At 41.1% G+C, this 23,035-nt stretch overlaps 1 protein-coding gene across 1 annotated transcript; it reads right to left on the bottom strand.

Annotated features, from left to right (window-relative positions):
• Nucleotides 1-210: 210 nt before the first annotated feature.
• Nucleotides 211-21,458, bottom strand: PARVG (parvin gamma). Its single transcript, XM_416460.8, has 13 exons — nucleotides 21,312-21,458; nucleotides 16,720-16,821; nucleotides 16,162-16,226; nucleotides 13,382-13,484; nucleotides 12,364-12,504; nucleotides 11,837-11,952; nucleotides 10,537-10,592; nucleotides 9,697-9,719; nucleotides 8,183-8,244; nucleotides 8,004-8,072; nucleotides 7,236-7,337; nucleotides 3,311-3,383; nucleotides 211-1,492 (listed from the first exon to the last, which is right to left on the bottom strand). Exons 2-13 carry the CDS (start codon nucleotides 16,796-16,798, stop codon nucleotides 1,413-1,415), a joined length of 969 nt encoding a protein of 322 aa, XP_416460.3. The 5' UTR covers nucleotides 16,799-16,821; nucleotides 21,312-21,458; the 3' UTR covers nucleotides 211-1,412.
• Between the last annotated feature and the right edge of the window lie 1,577 nt (nucleotides 21,459-23,035).

Genomic DNA, 23,035 nt, shown 5'->3' with positions numbered 1-23,035 from the left:
CTTAAAGACTTCTCGTTATTGCTATCTAAGGATCTTTCTTTGGCTGGGTGATCAGGAACCAGACACAACAAATTCTCATCTTTAAATGTCACCACTCACACTCAGCATGCTTCAGTTTCCCATTACTACACAGATGGAGGATTGGATCGGAGATCAAGTGTCAGAGTCACTGACTGCATGAAATTAAATCAGTCTAGAGAGAAGCCAAAATAATATCAAAACTTGCTTTTAATTACATCTCAAGCTTTATGCAATACAAACATGACGTAACTTTAAGGTTAAGGGAGCAGACGGAGGTTTTGAAAGAGTTCTGATTTAAAACACCAGAGAAAGAGAAGGGTTATGGTTCACATGACTTGTGGTTAGCAGGCTGCATGCAGAGGGTCCTGCTGGGATGTGTGGGGACTACTGTCAGACAAACACTGCTAAGAGGGTCCCAGAGGAGTTTGAAAGCCCCCAGTATAAGTATGTTGTTGGAAGTGGCAGAAACTGAGAGTTTCATTCCACCCATCCAAGATGGCCTCTACTTCTACCAGCTGTAGAACTGGCCAGCATCTGCCACCTCTGTCTGGAGGGAAATGCAGTCATGTCAGTCTCTTCTGTAAAGTGCCTGGTGTGGCAATCAGCATTCCCACCAGCAACACATTACATTAGGGCTGCAGCAGGCTGGAGCTATCCAGTTTGACATTAGCTTGTCGAGGAACCATGGCATTCTTCCATAGCTATGCAGGAGCTACCTCTGGTTACTGCAGTCTCACGGCAGCATGTGATCCTGGGTCCATTTTTCCAGACTGGAGAAGGCCAGTGATGAGACTTTCATCAAACACTTTGGTAAGTGCCAACTTCATTTTGGCTGCTTATTCTTTTGGTGCCCGGTCCATATCCTCCATCTGACAACAGGTGACCACTCGTGTAAAGAAATTTCTGAAGCTGAGCTTCTATAGTATCAGTAATCTTTCCAGAGATGCCAGAGATGCCATGGTGGGCCTTCCCCCTCTTCAGAGCAAACAAGAAGCAAAAAAGCAGAGAGGTTGCAATAACAGCTTCCACATTCATCTCTGGGAGCAAAGAATCCAGAGTCTCAAACAAGCACACATTACACTTTGCAGCATCAGGAGATCTCAGTAGGAACAAACTCTTGCTCCAGCCACGGAATTACACACTTCACTGGCCCTGGACACGTACATACTTGCAGTTATTCAGGCCACCTATGTGAAACTTTACACAAATACATACTTGCATATGCAGTGTTAATACAGCAAGTGTCACACACAGGTGCATGCATATACACAGTGGCAAACGGAGCTGGAAATCCAAAAACCAGACCATGACATGCTAGCACAAAAGAAGAAGAAAAGGAAACAAAGGGAAAAGGAAGAAAAAGAGGCAATTTAAGCTCTTGGCCTTGCTCTTCATGTTTCTTTAGCCTTGTATTTGGAATACAAGCAATACAGAACCCGCATTGTAGTCTTCAGATCTCCTTTCACAATATCTGTGGACACACAAGAAGGAACAAAACCGTTATTTATTTATTAAATGAACATAAGGGAAAAGGACCTTTGCTGCACTATCTTGCTGGAAGACAGGATAAATAATGCATAGCAAGAGATAATTCTTATCAATTGTTCTCTGATAGAACAAAGAAGATAATTTAATAGAACTTTACACCTTTCACTTTTCATACACCTTTCACTGTTTATGATTATTCTATGGTATGAATCATACTGGCAATTGCCTTACACTATTTTTCAGTTCTAATGTTTCTATCACAATTTGCTGCTGTTGGTTGTTTTCTTTTTTGACTTCAGTTTTCAGCTTCCACATTCATGAGGCAACCTTCTGTTGTGTTTAATAATTGCAATGGAAGATGGTAACTAATAGAGAGGGTTTCCTATTCTTCTGATAATGTAAATGATCAGAAGAAACAATGAAACACCACTAGACGAGATCCTTGAACAGTAAGTGGTGTATCTGTAGTAGGCACCCCTAAATCATATTAAAATTGATTACTAACTGAGGATTTTCCCCGTGAAGCTGAAGGATCTGTGGATGTTGTTTTTTCAAATTATCAAATATGTATTTGAGGCAGTAGAGAATAGTCAGAGGAAAGGAAAAAGCAAGGCTTTAGCTCTTTTCATATAAAAAGTTGATCCCGGCATGTAGATCTGAGCTCATGCCAGTTACTTGTTTCATATTTAATATAAATAGCTTTCTAAACTCATAGCTCTATGCCATATGGCAAAAGGCCCACAATTCATACATGCTCATAACGCAAAGTTCCAGCATCACCAAAGTGATGGAAGAAAAAGATAACAAAAATAAAAACATAGGAAGTCATTCCCTCTCCTTGACACGCTAGGGTCCGTACTAAACACAGACACAGACCTGCTGATGAATAACTAACAGTGGAAGAGCTAATTCTTTTTATTTTTTAACAAATGCTTGATTTTCTCACTCAGCAACAAGACTTTGAGCTTGCATGAGCAATGACAGGCTGAGGTTGCTTGCCTTGCCCTTTGCAAGAAGTCAGTCTGAGCAGCCACAGCCCTGTCTTGTGCTATTTGAGAACTCATTAATGCAGCTGCATCCCACATCCCCATTGCACATGGATGAGCAGCTGGTCAAAAATGTTCTGTCGGGCAATTTTTTAGCTGGCAAGTTGGACTCAAACAAGGGAATTTTTTTTGGCAAGGTGAGAGAGGAACAAGAACATACACCCCAGTAAAATCAGGCACAAAGCACTGACTCAGCAATGTAAGCATTCACTTGAATGATGGAGATCAAGATTCAGCTCAGAGGTCTGAACGAGGCAGAGCAACAACTCAGACCTATGAATTTCATGTTCAGGAGACTGACCCACCAGCCACTCTGGGTTTGGATAAAGCAGTCAGTCTTTCTGATTCTCAGAACATTTTCCGAAAGGTGCCTTCTCATACAAAACAGATTTGGCTTTGTATCACCTAAACTTCTTACGAGACAGGAAAATGGCTTTCCCTCCAGCTCAGCTGCTGTACTTTCAATAAGAACTGCCACACTTCTAAATCTGTGACAAACACTGACTTATTAAACAGTTTAAATTCAGTGTAATTAGTATATCTGTAATACTGTAACATCTTTAGCACAGAAATAACAAAAAATCCAAAACAATTTTCAGCTTTATGATTCATTCCAAAGAAGGAGCTATGGGTCAGTCATATAATGAAATGCATTGGTTTCACATTGCAGAACCTACTTTCTTCAATCACCTTCAGTTTTGCTAGCCAGGATGTTAGCAGTGCTACTCCAGACAGGCCTGTGTGCCATGACTCACCTTCAGAGTTCACAGAAAAATTGAGAAGGCCTCCATCCGTTAGCAAGTCCAATGCAAGGTTAACATTGTGAAGCTGTTGACAAGAGAGAGAAGAAAGGTCAGTGTAACAGAAAATACTGTCCATCCAGCAGCATAACGACCAGAATGTTTTTAGAAGTATTTCTCTAGCAGCTGGAATAAGATACTGATTCATAAATACGTACTAATATTCATCTCTTTACTTCTGATGGAGTGCTTTTCAGAAATTTCTACCATTTATCATATGAAATCAGATGTACAATCCATCTCCAACAATATGTATCCCATCCATGCAGTGGGAATAACAATCCATTTATTTAAAAATAGACCTTGCATGAGAAAGTCTTCTGTTAATGGATGTTTCCACAGGGAAAGCAGAGTAGATTCACAACTGGATCTAACAAATGCATTGAATTTATTTCTACTTTTTTTTTTTTAAACAATGCCCATATGCTTACCAAATTTGGAACAAAGAAAGTATGCAAGTAAAAAGTTGTCTGTATTTCATTTAGGATTACCAAGATTAGAAACCTTCTGATCAGCTCTACTCGTGATGTTTATGCTTTAACATATAATGATGTATATACACGTAACAGTAGTGATGACATCCCTTAACATTGCTCCTGAGAAATTAAGCACACCTCTATGAATAAAAGCTGGGCTTCTTTTCCCAGTTCTTCCTCACTTGTTTTTCTCTCACTTTCCCACATGAAAGTTGCACCACAGGCATATGCAGTACTGATGAATGATATTTCAAAAATAATATAACATTCAATTTACTAGCTCCTTACAGCTTAAGGGCAGCTATTTACTTGCATGGTAATTAGCAGGCTCTCTTGCTCTAATGATGTAACAAAGCCTGTAAGAACTTCAAATTTTCTTTGCACATTCCTTAGGCTACCGAGCAATTTATCCTTCAGGAGGTACAACATTAAATGCTGCCACGCTGTTCCCTATTATCTTCTGACAACAAGCACTGGGGTCCCACGTGCATAAGCCAAGCAAAAACCGTGCGCTCTGAAGTGAAGCGATAGATTTATGTTTCACCTGGTTCTGTGATTTACAAGTTACTGAGATTGACAGAATTTGAGCTTGTTTTCTTCCTCTCATACACAGCAGACAGGAGAGCTTAAGCTCATACCAATCTACGCAATTTTTCTGATTGGAATGAATAAATCCGATGTTTTCTTATTGAATCAGCACAGGTAAAAGGGTCTCATTTTCCTCCCTGTAAGCGTATGAGATTTGCAAGGAAAGGAAACATGCAGATTTCAAAGTAAATCTTCAGACAGAAACACTGATAATTACCTAAGAAAGGCAACCTAGAAAAGTACGTTGTTCCATCCAGCTGCACTTCCACACTCCAAAGAGATGGCAAATTCTCTAGGATTTACAATCTGACAGCAATCAGAATGTTTGGGATATTTCAGCTCTGGGACTGGTTTGACAAAAAATATCAAGTCTGCACAGTTGTGATAAGCACAGGGGCCCTCCCAGGCCTTATCACCTGGCCACACAAAGTTCACCCTTCGTTCCCAGCCTGATAATTCCATAATTCTATCCCTTGTCTCATGATGTATGATTTTATATAGACGCAAGCACCCAGAACCAGACCTTACTTACAGCTGCTTATAAGCCTTGCTGTTTGTAAGAGATGCCCAGAAAACCTGAACAAAAGTAACCCACCTGCAGTGCAGACTTGCTGCACCTGTAGGGTGGTCACCTCCAGGACTTTGGCTCCACTTTGCTCAGCTCTCCTGCCCCTCCAACATGCGCTCCCATCCTCCCTATCTCCTTTAGTTTTTGTTTCTGTTTTCCTTGCTGGTATCACAACTTCCATTTCAGTTTCCTCTCCTTGTGACTCATGAGGCGCACTTATCAGTTTGGAGCTACAAGCTTCCAACTTGAGTGCAAGTTGGTGCACTGCACTGATCTCAGTGGTGTGTGTGGTTGTCACACTTTTATTACATGAATGACGTTTTAAATATCAGCAAAGGTTATATTTTCATACTTTACTGTACCAATTAACGTCTAAAATGGTAGGGAGTAAGACAGCACATGGGAATTGAAAGACATATTTTATGTTCAAATGACAGCTGAACCATGGTAGTTCAATATTTTTAGTTATACTGTCATCTTGCTTTCTTTCTTGTAATAAACATCAGACAAGAATAACAGTAAATACCACTTTGGCAAAGTATTCAACAGCAAATACAGCTCTTGAAAGTAACTTTGCTAAAATGTAATTGCTGGGATGTATAGTAACGAATTGAACCAGTACATAGTCCCATTATAACCCCCTCTGGGGCCAGGGACTATTGGAAGCAGGGTAAGAATTAGGAATTCTAAGCTCTGGTTTGTACCTAAAATGTAGAGGCATCTCATCTCTTGAGATCTCTGCAAGCCAGGATAGGGCTAATACAAAAAGAAAAACATTATCTACAAAATCTCGAATGAAAGAATATTCATTGACTTCTTCTGAAGGAAGTTACTGAAAACGTTGGAAGTTTGTTCCTAATTCAACGAACCAGAGCACACAATTCTGAAAACTGAGTGGAGGAGGAGAAAGGGAAAGATTTATGCTTTGATTTTATTTAACTCTTCAAAATCTGTTTTCCATCGTCTTAGATATAAAATCTGAATTTTCCTCATGCCTTTAACAGTCAGCCAATTTTGATAAAATCTGAACCTACATCTCAGACAGCTGTACTTTTAAATGCTTTGATGATCTTCACAGAAGTATTATTACTGAAGAAGGGATCTCTGAGAATTTTCATCACAGATAAATAGTGCCTGGGGAGATGAACTGCAGTGAGAGTGGGAATCGACATTTGTGTGGGAAATCCTGAATGCAAATCACATCAGAGGAGAGATTCCCTTCTCAGATATCTCTAGAGCACAAAGGATATGAAACATTTCATCTTCAGAGATCTAAATGAATAGAACCCAGGAAAAACATCCAGGGTTTCAACTAGATGATCATTATGGTCCTTTTCAATCCAGGCCACTCTATGATTCTATGATTTTCTGAGCCATTCATTGACCCAAATGAAAAGAAGTTTTTCGATGTTATGGTGCAGAGGCATGCACGTATACAAAACCATCAACATAAATAACAGTCCTCATGGTCAGCTTCCTAGAAGTGTGCATGATCCACCAGGGTCAGCAACTGAGCCACATCAGAAACAATTTGAAAAGATCTCAGATACCTCAACACATTTCAGTGTCCTGGACCTGTGGCTGGGGTATTCACACCAGCAACCCAGCATGCACTACCTTCTGGCTGATCCTATTGTTTTCTTTGGAAGTTCTGATAAAATCTGCCTGGTAGAGGTTGAGAATGGAGCCAGGCAAGGACAACTGAGTACCTTACAGCTTCCAGCCTTGGGGGAAGAAAGGAGGTATATTCTCAAGAGCTTCTAAAGTACAGAAGGGGCCTTCAAAATGTTCTGGCCGTGTCTCTATTATGGTATATTTTTAGGATGGCATAAGGAAAGCTATATGAATCCAATTCTGTTATGCAAGAAAAGTCATCAATTTAACAATGTCATTTGTAGGACAGACTTGTAGGAGGACAGCACACCAATTCCTTGCTGCAGAGAGACTGTTTTTAACTGGAAGGCTTCAGAAGAATGCATCTGCATAAATAAATGCAATTAACAATAGCTCACATCACATAAGACAATACATTTTTGAAGAAGATAGCAACATGTCACAAAGTATTTGAACAGCACCTAATACCTGCATTAGCACTGTCCCAAGGCATTACCAGCAAACACCGTGCGTGCATATGGTTTTATATGCAGCAGCAGTTACAGCAAGACACGGAGCTCTTCTGACATATGGAAGCAATAAATACACAAGATGTTTGAAGCTTCGGGCTCTAAGTGATTAAATAACAACTTACCATCTCTGTGGTGCTGGCTGGAGTCAGAAAGAAATCCCTTAAATTCAGAAAGTAACCTTCTAGATGCCCAATTAACAGAAGTAAAATAACTCCATCTGCAAACTGGAAGAGGAATGATTTGAATATTACTTATTATGTGGGCTTTTAGTAAATTCCAAAGATAAACACCACTCTAGTGATAAGGGAATTGCAACAGCACTCTGGCAACCAGACAGCCCAATGACTCATCCTCCTCGACCTCTCAGACAGCACGCTTCGTACATACTTACATAAGGCTCCTAAGCTCATATTAAAAAAAAAAAAGACCTCGTGAAAGGACTGCCATTAAAACAAACTGTTCCAGATGTGAAGAGACTTCAGACAGCCACAAGTGACAAACACACGAATACATTTGTGCGCAGTGCCTGAGATTTACGACAAAAGCCTCCCAGAACTTCCCTTCTCAGAGGCTGATTTCTCCTGCTGCTATAGTGTATGTGTCCATGGAAGCAAAGAAAAAAGCCCCGGGGACAGCCCTGAGATCTCTCCCCATCCCTTGCTCCATCCCCAAGAACAGTGCAGGTGTGATTGAGCCTCTTTTTGCTGTGCTGCCCAGCAAGCACTTCTGCAATTTCATGGACTCGAGGGAAGCTTGATGTTCAAAGGGTGGAGTTCTGCCATTTAAAGAAAGTTTAAAACTGATACAACAAAAAGGAGGGATTCTAATGGTAAGAGGAAACACTCAAGTAAATGACAGAAGACGATAAGGTGCAGCTCAGTGCAGGCTACCTGAGATTCCATGTCTTTCACATTTAATCCTAATTTTCCAACATGCTGGTTGACGAACTGCAAAAAAACCTAAGGAAAACAGAAGGGGAGGAATAAAAGAGCACTTTTTCAGTGAAGTCATGAATTGTGTTTCACCCAACATATTTTGATGTCTAGTAAGGAATGAATAAATAAATTACCTTTTTTACATCATCTAGTCTTTCAGGAGCACGGCTAAATAATTCATCAAAGGCATCATCCGCTGTATCAAAACAACATTAATTGGTATTGTTTGGAATAAACTGTCAGATCACAGGTTTAAGATGGCTTGAGAAGGAGAAAGGCAATCTCACCTTCTAAACCAGGGAGGAAAAACGTTTTAGGGAGAAGGGAAAAAAATCCTGCTTTTGGATTTAACAGAGGACAGAGGTAGAGGCTTCTCTTTAGCCTGATTATACCAAATTTAATTCGTTCAGCTCTGTAATTTTCACCTGCAGATGTTCTCAAGATTTGTACTTCACCAGTTCTGGCAGCAAAACTAAGTGGGGAATAGATTTCTAGGGTGCAGGTAGGCAAATGCAACTCTGCTTAAGGAAGGTTCCTCCGGAAAGCCAACAGCAGGGAAGCCTCTGCTGAGAAGGAGCTTAGCTGGTTTGCCCTCCCCCCTCTACTGGGAAGCAGGTGAATGGATCCCATAACATCTCAGAGCCAGTCTGCAACCTGCAGCAGTCTCACAAACGAGAGAGCCCTCTTCTGGAGCTGTGCTATGAGACTCCTTTCAGTCTTTGTTAAGCAAGCCGTGTTAAAAATAGATGGAGACAGCATTCCGAAGAGTGAATTTCAGATTTCTTTTTCCAGCAGAATCAATCCATTAGAAGAAATGCTTAATTACAGTATTTTTCACTATTTCAGCCCACGCTAGAGGCCAGTCAGGGGAATAAGTGACAAACATGTATTAAATGATACAGTTCGCACCTCTGCGAAGTATGAAATGCTAATACAAAGGGCTCAGCAGAGAATTAAAACAGTTGCACCAATTCACCGGGGACGAAGAATGCTCCTTTGCAGCAAGGAGCAGCTCACGGTGCGCTAGCCAAAAGCTTCAAGCCAAATCTTGGGCAGTGCCAAGACATTCTGCAGGCTCCACACACATGGACAATTTTCACCTCAAGTGTTTCATAGCCCTCATAAGCCCTAAAGGTAAAATCTCTCTCCGGGGAGGCTGCTTGCTTTAGTGAGCTGCTATCCATAACCAAGCACCAGATTTCAGAATCCTATCTGAAAGCTGCAGAAGGGAAATGACATTGAAACTACTGAGGCAAGATGAAACACAATTCTCATGGCACTGTGTTCATAACTAGCTCCAACAGAGAGAATGAGATCAGCGCAGACTAATTATTTCTTTTAATTCAAGGCATACTTTGTCCCCAGCCAGGGCTTCTCTGCTGGGTCATCAGCCCACTGCATCATTCCCTGTCTCACCTCCCACCTGCAGCCTACAGGCAAAGGGACTGTCCAGCTTCCAAGCCACGTTGTGCTGAATATACAGACTTTAAGAGAAGACATTTGGAGAAAAATGCTAGGAGAAATCAATAAGTCCCCACTAATTCTAGTGGAAACATAATGATTTTATCACACGGTAAAAATCGATCCCACTTTGGGGCATAATAATACATAATGGAGAAACGCTGGATTTGGCAATGCCAGTACTTACTTGACTGCTCTTCTGAATTCTCTCTAGAGGTGCAATAAAAAAGAAAGAATTAGAAAAAGCATTCAACAGAACTAATCTTATTCATAAGCAAAGCTTATCTGGGCCATCAGGCACCCTGTAAAGCAGGAGATACAGTACGAAGTGCCATTAACTTTATGTCAGAGTTACTTTCCAACAGACGCTTTTAAGCACACTGTATATCCATGCAGACACTTGAAAGCACATGAGAATTTAACTGGCCCACAGACCAATGAACATTTATTTTATAAACACAACCCATAATAACCTCTTGCAATAAGCTGCTCGTGAAATTAGAATTTGAAGATGTTCTAGCATATAAAAGATGACAGTAGGAAAGTCTGTTTTTGGCTCTTGGAATGATGGACATATTTTCTTGGTGTAAAAATGGTATCCTGCCAGATCTTTAATAACCACAATACCTCACAAACTCAGCAAGCTCAAACCTTATTTCATCAGCATCAAAATAAGCAAAAACCTTCCTCCTTTCTCTTAATTTATGGACACAATAGGAATAAATGAATGGTAGATATAAACCACTGTGGCTGTATAAAAAGTCCTGTTTATTTTAAGTGAATTTAGAGTACTGGATGTTTATTACTATTTTTATTACTATATTCCATGGCAATAACAACCTCATAAATACTCATATACTTTCTTTTAGAGAAATTTAAGTAAGAAGTAGAACATGCATATGCATGCCTGGTTTTGTGATTTTTGTCATCATCATCATATCAGATATTTTTTGTTTCTAAGGGGAAAAACACCCACAATATTTCCTTTCTGATTGACAGTGTACAAACCAAATATATCCCCTCTTACTTGCTTCCTGTGATATATTCCACCCCATTTGCTGTCTTTAATCCTTTGGAGGTGTTCTGTTAAACAGAAAATATATATTTTTGGTTTTGTTATGCAAAAAAGTCTGAAAGCATTAGCGACACTTTCATGAACTGTCTGCTGCCTTAAATGTCTACCAGAGAGCATTTATCAAGAAGCCCAGCACAGTTAGTACAGGCACTTTGAGAGGCTGCTGCTCCTTTCTGCTCTCTTCAACCAAGAATGACCTGTCCCCTTCAGGACCATTAATTTCTCTTGTGAAGATACAGCTCACCATCAAACCCCACCATCTCCATTACCACTGCCCTCTCTCTCTCTCAAGGCTAATATCCATTTCTGATTATGTGGTTTTACAGATAATCCTCCTGATTTCTGTGCACTGAGGTACTTGCAGCCACACAGGGCGCTAGTGGGAGGACCGCTTTATAAAGAGTCTGACTTTTCACTGGTGGGAAGGATTCAAAGGACAGGAGCATCTGACCACTCCGAAGGGACAAGTAATGAGACTCCAATTAGAAATCAGAGGGTCTACTTGTGCCTGAGTGGTAGGCTGGGACACAGCCCCTGAAGAGGCTGTCCCTCACAGACACTTTCAATCCTCCTGACATGAAATCTGTATTTTAAGTGTATACATGGTCCCAGTTCCAATTATCATCCTCTAAAGAGTGAAAACTCTAGGTAATGCTTTACAGGTTGCAGGACTCAAAACACAACTGAATTGCAACCGTATTGTTGAAACTGTGACGTAGTGCTGGTGCTAATTTTTGCAATTATATCCCAAACCATGGGCTTTTTGATATTCTCCTGAAGTCCCAGAGCTGACTACAAGAAACACAGCAGAGGAAGAAAGCATGTAGGTCTCAGGTCATAGAGAAAAATATCAAAATGTGACCCCAGTGGACAGTAAGGACTCCCTTCCTCTACAGAAAGAAATTAATGTCTCGTTCAATAAGTGCAGGCTTCTATTTTAAAACATTTAGAGGCAGTAGGAACAGAATTTCTTCTTTTGCTTCTTTACTGAAATCAATAGCTGTTTTCAGATTGGACCATTCCTTCTTGGATCAAGGAGAAACATTAACACAGTGTTTCTATCCTTTCAAAGTTACAGCATCTGAACTAAGCTCAAAAATTATGGTCTAGTCATTAAATTGAAAGACACATTTCACAGAAAATAAGTTTCTCATTTACTGTTGCACAGACATTTCTCCTTAATTATAAATAAAACTAGGTCTTATGAAATGTTTCTACGATATTCAGTGACAAATATTAAAGCCATAAATACCTCAATGGTGATTGTTTCCACATGAACATTTGGAGGAAAAGCCAGACTGGGTTGGAAATGCTTTGCTATTGCAACCAGAAGATGCAGTGTGCTCAGTAAGTCCTTTGCTAAAATAGCTATACCATGTAAAGAAAGAAAACAAAGTTTATTGTGCAAAACAATTAAGCCTCACTGTAATATCCTAAGTTCTTCCTGGACAGAGCATCCCAAAGTCACAGTAACACAGATGGGACATCAAGTTGGGGTTTATATCACATCATAATTCACTGATAACACATCTTAAAAGTCCTCTTTGTGAGACATTCACGTGGATGCTAAAGGCTGTTAAACCACATACTCAGGAAGAGCTGTGGAGGATACAGCTGTACCTAGTCAGGGACAGATATTCTTGTCTCACTTGTGGTACAACTAGTAATTGCAAACAGGTCATTTAATCACTGTTCTGGCACTCCACTGCTTCACAGCAGTCCTACAGCAGTGGAAGCGCTGGGATGGATAATTTTGTCCTGTTTCACAGCTGCACCTACCTTCCACACTCCATTTCAGCTGACTTTCTTCCAGTTGCAAACACTTAGCCACAGCTTCCAGAATCACAGAGAGTTTCTGACGCTGTTTTTTTTCTGTTAGTGCTATCTTGTCAACATCCAGCTTGAGAGATCCTAGATTTTCTTTGACAGAGAGCCCACATGAAGAAGATGGATGCATTTAACACCGTCACAGAGAGGAAAAAAAAAAAAATCAATATAAAATCACAGCAAAGCACACAAAGTCTTGTTTTCAATGCCCAGTACTATTTAACAGCTTCCACAGCTCAGACCCACAGCCCACCAGCATATGCCTTGTCGAACTCCCACACTCTCTGATAGCCTCAAGTAAAATCAGTAAAGCTCTGAAGGTCTCAGCCCATTCCTTACAGCAGCATCTCCCATCCCCAGCACTCCGCAGTGCTCCTTTTCGTAGGGGAAGCTACAGGAATTCAATACATGAATCCTTCCTGTAGGTACTGCACAAAAACCATACCAACTCACACATATAGAAGAAATCCCAGCTCATTGCTCAGACAAGCAATCTATGAAAATAAACCAATCCTATTCACTGCTGTCTTCAGCCTTGAGGAAAAGGAGATGGGATTTGAAAGGAGTGCCCCAAAAAAAGGAAAAAAAGCAGGGACAGGAAAAATGAAGAAATAAATAGACCAAGAGGCTGTTCCAAGAGATCACATCTTTAATAAAAAGATATTCATCAATTCAGAGTATTAGACCTGAAACTTAAAAACAAAACAAAACAAAAAGCTGGAAAACATAAATCATTGTGCTGATCCCATTCAGTGTTTCTGGTAGCATCACAAGTTGCCTTTGTGCTCTTGGCTGATTCTAAAGACTTTCTGAGAAGACAAACAATAACTGTATAAAACAATAGTGGATCACCAGAATTGCCTTTATCACAACTTATATTCACAGCACTTTCCATTCAAGAGTATGTTTATTCTACCTTTGTAAAGTTTTTCCATTATTTATTTGTGAGATTAACTCAGAGGCAGCTTACCCAGGAGATGATGAAGTACGAGCCCATCATACAGATCTTCTTCCAAACTTTTAACTACTATGTGCTCCTCTTTCAGAGTCGTGTTAATCCAGTCAATCAGCAGCTGTGGAGGAAAACAAAACAGCTGATGATTACATTTTTGTCTGGATAAGTCCTCAGTGCTATGCCATGCTTCACCTCTCTCTTTAGTCTCTTATTTCATGTTTCATTTTGCTTTCAACCTCTATTTCCTTTTTGCTTCTTGGTTATTTTTTAAAGAAAATGGAAGTTAAGTGTCAGTTCTTCCTCTTGGCTCATTGGTCACTTCTGGGCAAACTTTCAGATCAGACAGGTGCCTCCCAAGTCATATTCTCATGAATTTTGTAGAAATAGAAATAGCTATACAGGGAAGAAGCCAGGCCCTATTGCCACTTCCATTAGGGAGAAGGCGGTACAGTAGGCCTCCAACTCCCTGCCTTTATTAGAAATCAGAGAATTCACACACACAAAAGTTTATGAAAGCCTTCTCTCACTGTGAGTGGCATCCTACAGGTACAAGACCAAAGGAGCTCCTCAGCATTTCCCCAAGCCCTTATTTAGTCACATATGCTAATACAAAGGCAAGATGACCTGCTGAAACAGAACTAAAAAGCAGCAGCCCCAGCTGGTTATTAATGAGAATCTTTTGAAAAAGGACATGTATTGCTCATATTGCTATTTTTACTGCTGCAAGTGAGTGCTTGGAGTATATCATATGGGTGATAGCATCCTTATTTGATGTAAATACAAGAGAAAAATCATAGCAGGTCCCTGTATGTTAGCCAACAGTACCAAAAATATAAGAAACAGTTTATAAAAAAATAAAAAATGATCTCTGAGATGCTTGAAACTGCATGAGAAAAAAATGTCTAGCTCGGGCACCCCCCTGAACTGAGGAGCTGACAAAGCACGTGTAGCACACTTCCTCAACAAAGAAGTAACCAGTGTTTTCTAGAGCAGAAGGCTCTGCTCCTGCCAGTGCTTGCAGGTTAAGACCTGGTGATGTCCAGGTGGGCAAGGGCTAGACATGTACACCAAGTGTCATGGCACAGGCAAGACCAAAAAGCAGTAAGTACTGCTAAGTATAAACGTATGAGACTCCTCATTGGGTATCTCAGCTCTTCACAACCACAGCCACAGCCTGCAGCTCAGACTACTCTTTCAAGTCCCATTACTGCGGTCCCACTCAGCTGTAGAGCAGCGTGTAAAAATGAATAAATTGAGAAAGGGCAAAAGGAATACCTAAAGATATTTGCTACTGGCTTCTACGGCTACCATCTTCTCTTTTACACATTCTTCAATATTTATAGTAACTACAGTGAGCCATTTCACGTTTCTCTGCTCCCAGATGCCCTTCAGAAAAAAATGCAATGCAAGACTGTCTTTTTCCAAGTTAAGTAAGGATCTCCACAGCTCCCCCTCTCCACCCCAAGCTCTTCTCTGAAAGAGCCACGAACACTTCAGATCAAGAGGGCAAGCAGTGGCAGTGATGGCACATGGAGGATGCCCTCCTTTGGGTCCCCATTTCCACCTCACCATCCTCCACAGAGAAGACAGACAGCAACAAACATTCTTTTAGGAGTTTCTGAGAGGATAAGAATCGAGCACTGAAGCTCACAGAAATCTCCATATAGTAAGGAATCTCTTCATTTTTGGCAGTCTGGAAAGAACAAATGCAATGTCTCTGTAGACAACATAATTGCATTTTGCAGCATCACCTTTCAAGATTTTCTCTTTCATATGAAAACACTGTGAAAGCCTGACACAGAAATTAAATATTTTTGATCAAATGTGCATGAAGGTTTAAGAAAACATAATAAAGAAGCACACATATTTATGGATTTATGAATGCCATATAACACACACATCAGCACAAAGCCTAAGCTTGTTTTTGTAATATTTCTAACACTTTTAGTATCTCCATAATGCAAGAAGTGCCAGTCTCAAAAGAGACACGCTGCTTTTCTTGAAGGAAATTTCAGTGTGCTAGCCTTCCCCTGGGCTATGCCACTAGAAAAACACAGTGATTGAATGCACAGGGGGAATTTTCAAAATTACTTGGAAATAAAGCACTTTCCCGTGAAATAGGATTCATCCGTCACAGCTACCTCAAGCAGACAATGAACTGCACAACAGCTTGAGGGCTTTTCTCCTCCATTCCAGTGGTGACTTGCACACCCTCACTCCTCCTTATTCTCTGATTTATTAACCCATCAGGCTGCACCTTAGCTTGCGCCAAGCCAGCGGCCATCAGAGAGCTGCAGACACAAGACAGAGGACAAGAGAGAAAACTGCTGACCATCACTATAGCAATTCCACAGCCAGTTATCATAGGATCATGAGAACCAACTTCCACGTACTTGCACGTCTCCTTTTAGTCATAACAAACGTTGACATGAATTTCCTTTCAATCACAGCTGGCTGTTCTGGATGGATTCATATTGCCATTACACTATCGCTACAGCCAAGTAGCGTCTGGCTACTTCATACACATGTCCCACGTTATGTGAGAGGTCATATAAGAAGAATCCCAGATTTTAAACCTGCTCTCCACTTTACGCACAACAGAAAGCACTGTGGGGTGTCAGCACATATAGCTTAGAATTGTACTTGACAAAGCCCAAGTGCCAGTGTCAGGACGTGCCCATGCCCTTAGACAGTGAGGGTCTACGGAGCTGAGTAATTTACATGGCTGAGCAGCAATACAGCAGGTTACAGCAATCTCAGGTAAGAGTTAAACACTGTAGTAAAAGAAATTGTACCAGTTTTAATTGTTCCAGCTTGGGATTGTTGCTTGAGGTGGGTTTTATGAGTTTCCTCTTCTCTCCTATGAATGAAAGAAACCAGATCAATTACAATTATCAGATATGACTCACGCAAGTTTTCTATAAAGTCTGCAGTATCACTAACTGACATATGTAGAAATTGCCATTTTTTATTTCAATTGATTCCCCATGAGGAAGAAAATGGCTTATCAAAATATTAATGACTGCTGTCAGAAGTTATATTTCAACGTAATTCAAATCAATAAATCTAGAGGGACAATCCTGGAAACAAACAAAAGTCAGGCTTTATGTATGAAATCTCAATTTCAGTTAAAGAATCAGCTAGGACTTGTGTTGCTTCTTCATTATCTGCTCCAAGAGAGTCAGAGGCCAAACTACACACACACACACACACACCACAGCGTTTACTTGCTGCTGATGAAGCCAGAAGACTACTGTTGAAAAACACACGATTCATCTGTACTACAATTTTTCTGCTTGTCTCTTCAGGTCACTCCTTGAATCTTTTTCCACCTTGGTTCACAAAGTACGCACCTGGAGTGATGACATTCTCAACGAGGAATTGATTAACGGCAGCAGGCTGTGTAAATGCATTTAAGAAGTCTGCGTCCATTGTATTTTTTCACTCCTGCTCACCTGATAAAAGATATAGAGTGAAACGAAACATGAGTAAAGAAGGAATGAATAGAACAAAATAAGTGTTAGGAAGAAAACAAATTGAAGGGTTTTTTTTTTTCTTTTTTAGTTATTATTTAATGGCCTGTGGATTACTTCTAAAAACAATCTGAAAACAATATTTAAATGTGTATAAAAGAAGTAAGGTTAAAAAGAAGCTTCAAATTTTCTGTTAATAATCAGAATGTAGGGAAGAAAGCCCTTAAGTACAAAAAACTGCCTTAATTCCAACCGATTGTTTCATCTGAATTAGTAAAACCTTTTTTCTATTTACATTAGAAAAAAAGCTTTCAGTTTCTAGATATCAGTACATATAAAAATGATTGATACTTAAGAACTATTAAATCAAGAATGCAGTAGTTAAATTAAACACAAGCTTACAAATACAAGCAGTTTCCTTTACTAGACCATCTGGTATGGTTGTGTAAAAAACACAGTTTCCTTCTGGGTATACAACCTCAACTTCATGTTAGATTAAGTTGCACAGCTTCTCAACGATTTGTACTTTAAACACAGACTGGAGAATGACTTCCCTACACAGCCTAGACATCTTTGAATGAAAGCAGAACTGCAATACACAACACAGTGATGAAAATACCCTATCAACAAACAATACTACAGGCAGGCTTTTCTAAAATGGCTAGGAGCTGCACAGAAGGACTGCAGAAGCAAGAGAATGGGAGCAGGGTGGGGAGGCTGTATAACCCTCCACACGTCCTACCAAAGTGAAGTTCACTCTGTCACCAGCAACGATCTATGAAGAAGAGGCTGGCAAAGATGTCTCCTAGTGTTCTTGACACCTTGAATTAAACCGTAGTACAAGCAAAGACAAGTCTGATTTTTTAACCACACATATGTAAGTCTGTTCCATGATGCCTATGCAACACAGAAGACAGAGCCAGGCTCTACAGGACACTTAAGTGGTAGGAAATGTTCAATTTTAAGTGCTTGGTTTTGCAGTCTGTATATTTATGTAAACGTTGATTGGCCAAGTCCACAAGACTAAGAAAATTAGGATACTTTAACATGACAAAGACTAAAGTAAGGAATAGTAGAACCTGAGTAGTCTCTTTTAAAAGTTGATACAAAAAGGGTAGCTATTCTTTAAACCAAAGATAAGTTAACTTCAACAGATCACAGAATTGTGGAATATCCCAGGTTGGAAGGGACTGACAAGGATCATAGAGTCCAACTCCTGGCTCCACAAAGGACCACTCAGAATCCAAACCCTACGTCTGAAAGCATTGCCCAAATGATCCTTGAATGCCAGCACCTCGAGGCCATGCCCACTGCCCTGTGCAGCCTGTTCCAAGGCCCGACCACCCTGTGGTGCAGACCCTGTCCCTAACCCCCAGCTGCCCCTCCCCTGACACAGCTCCATGCCGTTCCCTCGGGCCCTGTCGCTGTCACACAGAGCAGAGCTCAGCGCTGCCCTTCTGCTCCCTGTGAGGAGCTGCAGTCACCAGGAGGCCTCCCCTCAGCTCCTCTGCTCTGCGCTGAGCACACCAAGGAAGCTCAGCTGCTCCTGAGACACCTTGCCCTCCAGACCTTTCACAATCTTCATAGCCCTCCTTGCTCCTGGATTAAGAGAGCTGCTGCAAATGCCACTGCACAACTGCCCAAAGACAGTTTCCAAAGTGGCATTTCTCTGGTAGTTTTACACTCCAAAATGTATGGTCCTCCTCTGCAGACTCTCAGTGTTCATTAAAGGCCCCAGTCAAAGTCCACTGTGAGCATGCATTTAACACAGATCTTGCCAAGCCATGATTATTGGTAGAAGTGGCAGTTAAATACTTTTGCATATTGGTCTTGCAAACAAATTAGACACAGAATGCCCAACAAACCACCAAGGAAGAAGAGTCACAAGGCAATTACTGTCATTATGGCTGCAAAACTGAATGTTGTCACTAGAAAGGTGGATAATAAACTAAGATACTTAGGAGAAATTGAGTCATTTAGTGCCTGGGGAGCAGCTCAACTATCTGAGATGAGACTGTCTAGATGCAATAACCTAGGAGGAAAGAGGTAATTAATACAGAGAAACCTAAGTCCAACTTAAATTAGGTTTCTGGCACTTGTTTTGCCTTGGGAAGTTCTACTCTAAAGCCCCATGTAATAATCCATGTAAATCACAACTTACCAACTCAACTTCACTGCAATATTCAACTTCCTTTGAGTATTTACACATCAAAATACAGCATACTGCCTGCCACATCCTTGGTATCTGTTTGGGCAAGGAACCCAGACATCAGAAAGCTACCTTTAACATTTGGAAGCCTGTAGGAAAGGGTCTGAAATTAAGAATTTACACTAGCAAAAGTTAACGTACTCCAAGGACTAGGTCTTGTGTGTCGCACTTGGTCAGAATGGTAAAACAGACATCCTGGGTGAGACAAAATGTCTCACCTGATCTCAGAGATCATTCGGATGCTGCTGGTCCCTTACAGCACCCAAAGTCAGATGCTTAGGGAAAAAGAAAACAGAGCAAGCATTCACAAGTTACTTCCCTAAAACACGCTCACAGGCTTCAACACCCTGCTGCTTGACCTTTCTAAACCAAAACTGGAGTCCTAGTGATTTGATGCTGTAAAAATATTTAACTCTCATGAACTCCCCAGTCCCCCCTTGAATGCATGCCGCTCTCACCATTCAGCAGTGAGGAGTTGAAGAGCATGGCTTCACCTGGTATGAGGAACCACTTCCCTTCTGCTTGCTCTGACCCTAGGCTACTTCCTCTGGAGCTCCCCACTACACCTAAGTGGAGAGCCATTGTTTCATTTTCTTCACATCTTTACATTGCTATACTGCTACCCTACACCCTCAGCAGTCATCTCTTTCCACAAAGAAGCACAGCCTATGTCTTAGCTGTCCTTTGCAGGGATACCATTCTGTAACTTCGATCATCCAAGCCACCCTTTTCAGAGCCTTCTCCAATGATACCACATTCCTTTTTGAATTGCTAGGAAGCAGAACTGCACAGGTTTAGGGCGGTGCCCACAATACCCTCTGCATTGTTCTGCATGCCTCTCCTCCTAATTCCTAACATCATTTGCTTTACTGATCACTGCTGAGCATCAAGCTGACACTTTAACAGAACTGTCTATTAAAACTCCAAGATCTTATCCCTAAATATTTCTTATACCAACACTCTGCTCTGAGCCCATCACTTATCCATAGAACCAGTACTGCGTATTCCCACTATGTGTTTCACTTTGCATTCACCTACACTGATTTCCAACCGCCATTTCAGAGGCTAGGAACTGCAGCTCCTTAGCATTAAATCGACTCATTACTCATTACTAATAATTAGCGCTCTTCAGCAATCTCTTGTGACAAGTTTCATTGCAGTAAGGCTTGATCCTAGGTAGCGGCCTTTCAAAAGATAACCTGCTGCAGAAACAGCATGAAGCAGAACAAAACGGGATTTGGACGCCTCCTTGGGTTTAATTGCTTAATGAGAAATCGGAAAGGATGGGAGATTTGGTTCTTACCTGCAAGCTTCCACGCTTCCCATAACCTCTGCAGCCCAGCACTCAAATTCACTACCCAGAGCTGTTACTGAGGTGCTATTTTTCTCTGGTCTCCTTGCATGAATTATTTATCACTATTAGGAAGAGAGATCATTCTAGGAGACAACTGAATATTGATTGTAGTTGCATTTCACAGTGGAATTTTTTAATAAAATTGAGCTTTAATTACTGACTATTCAAACAAAATGGCTTTATGTGGTCCTTTGTTCTCTTTTACTGAGATGTCACAGCTTGGCCACTTTAAAAGTAATAGCTGTTGTATTCCTCTTGCACTACCTGCCGTGGTGCCAATGAGTAACTTTTTGCTAGGCCGAGAACTGGAGTATTGCATAATGCTGCAATGCAACAAGGCAACGCAACAATGCAACACAATCCAACTGATTCTTTGAGTGAGCCACATCAGCTCACCTTCTAGCCTTCTCACAGTCTGACTCCGAGATATCCCTGATGTACGATATAAAGCACTGGTGAGAAGACTGCGGTCCTCCACATCTGAACTGCCTGTAGGATATGCACAGGCTCTCACCGACGTTACCAAATTGTTTCAACTGCTGAACTTCCTGTTTGAAAAAGACAAAAGCCCTGCTCTGCATCAGCACGAACACATTTCCTAAGAACAGTTTTCTAAACAGATCACACAAACAGGGAACAAAACCCAGTTCTGAATGCTAGTGATAATACTTACGCCTTCAAAAAAGCAGGATAAATAAAAACAGAGAGAGAGAACGTGCACCGTTCACCCAGTCTAAAACTTATTTTTACTTCCTTGTTCAGCATCAGACTTTCCAAAGAGCAATATTTAGTCATTAGCATCAGAAGAGACACTGTCTCAGCAAGAACAATCCATGTAAAAGCATAAAACTCTACAGCTGAAAAAAAAAAAAAACACCAAAACTTCCCCTGAAGGAGTCCCAAACTTACTATTCAATTCTGCAGTATTTCTCCAGAAGCTCTTCTCACAGCAGCACGATGCAATTGCTCAGGGGCTCGATTCCACTGCAGCCCCTGCACAGGGCAGCATGAAGCACGCACACACTGTGCGTGGTGGAAGCTGCACCGTACAGCACTGACAGTACTTGAAAATGAAAGCAGAGTCATAAGCGGAACTTCATTGTCTGCGTTCTCGGTTCCTGCTGGAGGCTGCAGTAAACAGAAATACAAATGCAGGAAGCATGCATCCTCACAGCTCCTGAAATGCCAGAAAGTATTAAGTAAGATACTGTCGTTGTTTCATAGCACCACATCGTTTGCTAGCCCACATCACTGCACATTTTCTTTGCCTTTAACAAAAGATCCAGTGACATAAAATCATCATGCTACATTACACCTCTTACTCGTGGTCCTTAGAGCATTTTATAAGGCAGATCGCCACTTTTCTTCCTACCTGGCAGAAGGGGGGCCTAGGCAGAAGGAAATGAGCTCATTTGTCCTTGGACAAGTTAGTCACACCAGTGCCCCAGATGCTCATCTGGTACAAGAGTTACCTCTGCTAGGCAGATCTGATACTCTGCCTCCCCTTTTCCACCACTGATTAAAGAGGGAAAGCGCTCCACAGCCATCACTTTCCCCGGACATCTCCTTCAGGTATCGCTTACAGTTGTTAAGTCTTCCAGAATGAAAAAGCAACAGCTTTGCAGTCCTCCATGAAATCCCAGAACAAGACAGGAGACAGCCACACTAATTAAGCCAGTCTGTTTTAACACTATTAAGGGACTGACTTCTGTGTTTAGCTCTACACCATAGATGAGAACTAATAGTTCGGCCTGAGCTAAATAGGATAAAGGAAAGTGAGATGAAAACAGACTTCCAGGTGCTATGAATTCTTAGTAACTAAGAATTTAACTCTGAAACTTTCATCTAGGGGTTGAAGTACAAACTTAGCATATTCTCCAAGCAGAAAAAATAAACACATTACACTGACCCAGAAAAGACCAAGAGTACATTCTAACCTACGTAGGAGTGCATGCCACAGCCTAGAAATGCACTCGGGAGTATGTAGGGAGTAATGTAGGGAGTAAAATCAAAAAGAAGTACAGCTGGAAATGCCGTACTTCTGAAATCTAGTTTCTTATCAGCAGGCAGAGGCAGTAGGAACAACTAAAAATTAGGAAATTGATCTCTAGTTATTAGGTGTCTCCCTGCTTCGACTAGAAACTCATGTTTCTTTCTTAAAAGCCTCAGACACAATGCAGCGTGAGACAGGGCAAAGAACAGTCTCAAATACACATGGTGCATGGGCATATTTTTCTTCCAAAATATCATCAGCAGTGCATGAAGCATCCAGACTTCTGCAGAACTGCGCTAGTAAATTCTGTGCCAGAGTTGCATCTTGCCCCATGAGTCTTTCCATCCATTCCCAAAGCATGTCTCATGCACACAACCACACACACCTAGACTTCTTAGGAAAATAGCCACTGAAGAACAATTCAAGGAATCAGTGGTACTCCCACCAATAACAAGTTCTGATCATGTATTTTCCTGCTCTCCCACATGGCTTTGCTTTATAGGAGAGCCACTCTGTCCCTTTCATACTGGAGCAAACAAAAAGGCATTTCCAGTGTCATTCCAAACTTCGTTGGGCTCCTGGCTTCCCAAGTGCTCTGGAGATACATACAGGACTCCAGTTCCAGCATGCCTAGCTTCCC

Source organism: Gallus gallus, chromosome 1 (genome assembly GCF_016699485.2).
Source record: "Gallus gallus isolate bGalGal1 chromosome 1, bGalGal1.mat.broiler.GRCg7b, whole genome shotgun sequence".
NCBI lineage: Eukaryota > Metazoa > Chordata > Aves > Galliformes > Phasianidae > Gallus > Gallus gallus.
The sequence above is the reverse complement of the archived record's forward strand: the minus strand, read 5'-3'. Positions and strand labels throughout refer to the sequence as shown.